This window comes from Chanodichthys erythropterus, chromosome 19, assembly GCF_024489055.1.
Source record: "Chanodichthys erythropterus isolate Z2021 chromosome 19, ASM2448905v1, whole genome shotgun sequence".
In the NCBI taxonomy this organism is placed as follows: Eukaryota; Metazoa; Chordata; class Actinopteri; order Cypriniformes; family Xenocyprididae; genus Chanodichthys; species Chanodichthys erythropterus.
Genome location: NC_090239.1, coordinates 2,322,463 through 2,328,462, shown reverse-complemented (window position 1 = coordinate 2,328,462; position 6,000 = coordinate 2,322,463). Strand labels below are relative to the sequence as shown.

The 6,000-nt window shown below is 37.3% G+C and overlaps 1 protein-coding gene across 1 annotated transcript in view; it reads right to left on the bottom strand.

Moving 5' to 3' along the window:
- Positions 1 to 334: 334 nt before the first annotated feature.
- LOC137007505 (uncharacterized) overlaps positions 335 to 6,000 on the bottom strand; it is a 28,211-nt gene continuing 22,545 nt past the window's right edge. Inside the window, exons 19-23 of the mRNA XM_067369036.1 lie at positions 5,608 to 5,765; positions 5,189 to 5,434; positions 4,061 to 4,223; positions 606 to 708; positions 335 to 510 (exon numbers count right to left, since the gene is read on the bottom strand). Of these exons, the coding sequence (XP_067225137.1) occupies positions 407 to 510; positions 606 to 708; positions 4,061 to 4,223; positions 5,189 to 5,434; positions 5,608 to 5,765 (774 nt within the window). The 3' untranslated portion in view covers positions 335 to 406. The remainder of the gene's footprint in view (positions 511 to 605; positions 709 to 4,060; positions 4,224 to 5,188; positions 5,435 to 5,607; positions 5,766 to 6,000) is intronic.

Here is a 6,000-nt window from a genome sequence, read left to right as displayed (position 1 = left end):
ATCTTGTTCATGGACCATATCATATTTCTATTTCTGAAAGTCTGTTATAGAAATAATTCCTTGAACAGCAACATAAGCATTTAATTTTTTTAGAAAAGTTACTGAACTGAAAGGAATCGGAGAACAGGAATCATCCTTTTAATGTTTTGCATAATTTGAATAAACATGAATTTGTTATTATAGCATACACAGTACATAGAAATTGTGAATGATTAATTAATTGAATAATTCATTAAAAATTAAATCATTTTTTGTGCTTGTAAGTAAATGAACACAGTTTACATACTATAGCATCAATGACAAAGAAACAATTAGAAACTCAAAACCAGCGTGTCATCAGTGCCACATTCATTAAAATGGTATCAGACAATATGCATATAAATTCTGCCCTTTTTGAGGCACTAAACTAAAAGTGTGTCAGGACACTCATCAGAGGAACAAGAAACACCATCAGAGAACCACACAGACAAGAAGCCTCAGATACCTTCACTTGGTCTGGGACCCACTTATCTGTGAACAGGGAATGTAATGAAATGCAGTGACATATAATGTATTTACATAGAAACCTTTATTTACAAAATGATTAAAATAAATAAAATATTCACCCGAGTTCCCTTCAGACAACATCAAAGGACCCATGGATATGGAAGCACTGTCATGGAAGTCCAGAGACCTGCCCTCTCTCCGCTGGTGTCCAGAGTCACAGTCCTGATAGAGAAAGTGAAAAATATAGCTGTGTAAATCCCTGTTAAATATCATTGATATTTTAATCACAGTTCACAGTGCATCAGGTTCTTTGTGAAAGGAGTGCACAAGAATGTCCTGCAGTGGAAAGCCAAAACAAGTATTTTAGCAGCCCAATATACTGACAATGAAGCATTTAATTAATTTAAAGCTACACTATGTAACTTTTCTTTGTTCTATATTAGCTACATTTTTAATAATTAGTGAGCACTGCAATTATATATAACTATAGCAAATGCCTAACCCTACCTCACCACTACAGGCCCCCATACACCAAGCGAAATCGAACAAAAAATTAGCGTGCTGTCATTTCCAACAAAATCAGGCCAAAAAAACGTTGATTTTTGAGTTAGTTTCAGGAGCTCGAAACAGCTTGCCATGGCAAACTTTCTGGAAATGTTCGCTCCGGCAGGTAAACACCATCATACTACCATGCTGTTGGTCATCCGCATGCTGCCAAAACAGCACCAAGCCACCAAGGCATGGACTCTACAAGAGCCCTGAAAGAGTCCTGTGGTCTCTGGCACCAAGACGATAGCAGCAGATCCCTCAAGTCCTGTAGTTTGCGGGGTGGAGCCATCATGGATCGAACTTGTTGGTCCAGCAAGTGGTTTGAGATGTGTGCAATGTGGCAGGGTGCATTATCAAACTGATAAGAGACTTCTTCTACCAGGAAACACCTGGCCTGCAACAATGTTTAGGTCCACATGAATGGCCAGACCCAGGGTTACCCAGCAGAACTTGATTGATGTTATTGAGACAGATCAGATTAACATATAATCCACAATACCCCTCACCCAACAAGCAAACCATGAGGTAGAGTTTAAAGGCAAAGAGCAACAAACCACAAATGCAGAACCAGGCATTGGTTACCATGCACATCAGCAAAATAAGACCGTTTTAAGAAACCAAAGGAATTTAAAGAGAGATTCCCCTCTCACTTCATTCACTAGGAAAGACAGACACATAATGGCCATAAAAAGGACTTCTCTCCATTAATTCACAGACAAAACTTTCTATGAATGAACATGCATATCCCCAGCACATTGTGTATAGTATTACTGTTTGGTATATTTTGTATTCTGTACTATATGCTGTTTTATACATGCTTTATAATAGAATTATTAAAGGTGCCCTAGAATCAAAAATTGAATTTATATTGGCATAGTTAAATAACAAGAGTTCAGTACATGGAAAAGACATACATTGAGTTTCAAACCCCATTGCTTCCTCCTTCTTATGTAAATTTCATTTGTTTAAAAGACTTCCGGAAAACACGCGGATCTCAACATAACAACGACTGTTACGTAACAGTTGGGATCACTAATATGTATGACCCCAATATTTGCATATGCCAGCCCATGTTCAAGGCATTAGACAAGGAAAGTCAGTATTAACGTCTGGATCTGTGCACAGACAAGGTAAGCCAGCAAGAACAGCAGCGAAAAATGGCAGATGGAGCAACAATAACTGACATGATCCATGATATCATGATATTTTTAGTGATATTTGTAAATTGTCTTTCTAAATGTTTCATTAGCTTGTTGCTAATGTACTGTTAAATGTGGTTAAAGTTACCATTGTTTCTTACTGTATTCACAGAGACAAGAGAGCCGTCGCTATTTTCATTTTTAAACGTGCAGTCTGTATAATTCATAAACACAACTTCATTCTTTATAAATCTCTCCAACAGTGTAGAATTAGCCGTTAGCCACAGAGCATAGCCTCAAACTCATACAGAATCAAACGTAAACATCAAAATAAATACTTTACTCACATAATTCGAAGCATGCATACAGCATGCATGACGAACATCTTGTAAAGATCCATTTGAGGGTTATATTAGCTGTGTGAACTTTGTAAATGCACTGTAATATAGTTGAGAGCTCGTGTGGCAGGGAGCACGCGATTTAAAGGGGCGGCCCTGCCAAAATCAGTGCATAGTTAATGATGCCCCAAAATAGGCAGTTAAAAAAATGTATACAAAAAATCTATGGGGTATTTTGAGCTGAAACTTCACAGACACATTCAGGAGACACCTTAGACTTATATTACATCTTGTGAAAAAGCATTCTTGGGCACCTTTAAATAATGTAACCTTATCATGTTTCATGTCAAAATAATCCTCAGTTTCCTCCATTAATATAACAGGCATGCATGTTATGAGGGTGTGATGTACTCCAAACATCACACCCCCTCATAAAGTGCATGCCTGTTATATTAATATAAGAGTATAAAGGGACACATAACCACAAAGCCATTCAAATGAGTCAACTTTCAAACAAAGGAACTTTTCCCTGTTGAAATTATACCCTTTTCATTGGTCAAGCTAAACTGGAGAGGCGTGACCTCTGCAGAGTTTAAAAGCCACGTTCTCCCAACACTTTGAGTTGTTTCTGTGGAAAAGAGTAGAAACATTTGTTCCAATTGCGACACAGCGGGACTTCACCGCGCCGGCGGGACCTCAAAGTTACAACAGGCCATGTTGTAACTTTCCACCTGGGAAAGAAAACTCTCCGAAAACAACAGAGTCAGACTGACATCACTGAAGTTCGTCATTCTTCACTCTACCCAGAATCAGAAAGAGCTTTATTGCCAAGTGTTATTGCTAGGGCTGGGAACAGAGAACCGGTTCTCATCCGGAACCGGTAGTGTTTATTGAAAAGAACCGGAACCGTGCAAGATTGGCAAGTTTCGGTTCCAAAAACGGCTCTGTGGGTGTGATCTACGGTGTGATGGGTGGGCGAAGTGCGACCTTCTTAGCTCGCATGAGCTATGTTGAGGCAGATTTCTCCCATAACTATCATTAAAATGTTGTGCCCATTTTTCCTGCATTCAACACACTGATTATGAGAATTGATTTGTTTAGCATCTAATCTACCCAGACCTTAATATGTGGCCTTGTTAGGAGATGATTGACAATATTACCTGTGATTTGTCATAATACTTTGGTTCATCAGTGCATTTAAATATTTATATATTCATCTAAACACCTTTCTCAGCAGTGTGGGTGGCACCGGGATGTTCGTTAACAGTATATCGCTGCAAAGGTATTTCAAACTTCTTTTAACCCGAAAAAGAACTTCTTCACGAGTATATTGGGGCCTTAATCATAACCAACACAAGTAACTTTTTTATGCTTCAAACACTAGATGGTGAAAAGTACATATTATACCTTTAACTATCATTTTTATATATTTAAATTGATCTTTAATCAGTCAGTTCTTAACACACATCAGTGTGGTAAGAACCTCCATCACAATCAATTATACAAAAATATAATTCAGTACCATTTTGAGAGGTTTTGTAATCTCACCAATGAGCAGCGATTGCTTGACAGAAGGCAAAGGTGAACAGCACAGTGCAGGTAAAGCTTAGTGGAGTTTGCAGCGAAGATGAACATCCCAAAGGAGAAACGGCTGGATGTCGAGACGCCGTTCTGCTGCAGCTCCACAGTGTCGTCATTTGGATTGGGACACCTGAGAATATCAATAAATGACAAATTCTTTCATTTGAAACAGTCAATACAAAGTTATCTCCTGTAAATCGTCACACATTTGCATTCCATGTTCAAAAATATAGATGCACCGAATGTTCGAAAATAGGTGTTTGGCCGAATAAATTTTACTGAATAACATTTTTTATGACACAATCAGTTCGCAAACAGTGTAGAGTGAGGCGCGCAAGCTTTATAAATGCAGCAAACATGTCAGCAGTGTGGAAGCATTTTAAAGTGTCCAAGAAAGAAGCAAATTTACATTTTTTATTTAATTTTTGAAAATGTATAATAATTTTAAAGAGTATTTATAATTACATATGTAAATAAATAAATAAATAAAGGTCTGTAAACTAATTAATTCATTAGAAAATTAAGTAGATCAAGAATCATTTTGGAATCGGTTCGTGACTCTCAGAATTAGATCGGATCGCGAGGTGTCTAAAGATTCCCAGCCCTACTATGTTACATTCTTTTAGCAGTCAGTTATCGGCCTAATATAGGCTATTTAAGAAGGGGGGCTTAAAGATGGCCAAATAAAAATATTTTTATTTCTCTCACTTATTTATTTTAAGTTATATTGTGCTTTGTTGGCACAGTATAATGTATGCTGGAATGTTAAAATTTTTTTGGAATGTTTGTAATTCATTTTTTTTCTTTGAAAAGCACATTGTGACTTTAATTTATGCAATGGTGAAAAAACTGGCAAAATATATGGGAAAATCGCATTCTGTATTGGGCCTTTGGCCAAGTGTTTCATTATATTTTGGTTTCAGACTAGAACTGTCATTTCGGTGCATCCCTATTTAAAAACGGAATCATGTGCTTTAATTCTGAAATACTGAAAGACAAAGTATGGCAATCCTAAAATTATATGATTGTTATTAAGTAAAAAAAATGTTACATTGAGTAAAGCTTTAAAGAATAGAAAAACAAACAATGCTTTACTCTGAAACGATGAGATCCCAGCGGAGGCTGTAATCAGGATCATTCACAGGTGTAGCCCAACACGTGTCCATCACCAGGGCAAACTGGCGCCTGTCGACCCCCTCAACACGAACTTCCACATGCATCTCCTGGTCGAGCTCTGCATCCACTGCACCAGTGAAGGGCCGGGTAAACTCATCATCCTGATATGCAATCATCCGGACACGATATCTGCCTTCACCAATGGGGAGGATCTTGTGCACAATGCTGTTGAAATGTCCAAGATCCATTAAAAAAAAAAAAAACTTCTATTTTACTTATATAGTTCTAATTTGCCTCAACTCAATCTATACAATCCATATATATTCTTGGAGTATATTCACATATATTTATTCATTTTTATACTGTGCATTAGTTTTTCCTGCTTAAAATATTCCCACCTCTCCAGTGGGTTGATTTCCACATTCATGGAAAGTGTTTGTGTTTGAGGATAAACACAGCTGAAAGAAAGCTTCAGGATTTTCTCTCTACTGATGAGACCTTCTGACCTCGGTGTCCCCAGAATAAAGTTATTATAGATGAAGTGGGTGCTGTTAGCCTGTAGACAACAAATAATATTTTGTAATTTAGCCTAAATTTAATTCAAGGTATTTTAAATTTATTTTTATTAAAGCAAAATCAGAAACTAAGACAAAATTTGCCTCAGCCAAGAGACATAATGTTGGGTGACATTAATGGTGGAGAATGCGGGCAAAACTTCCAAACTCTTTTGTGGCATGGATTAGTGTATCCTTCCCTGCTGAATCTCTCAGAGTCTTTAGGGAGGTCTGTTT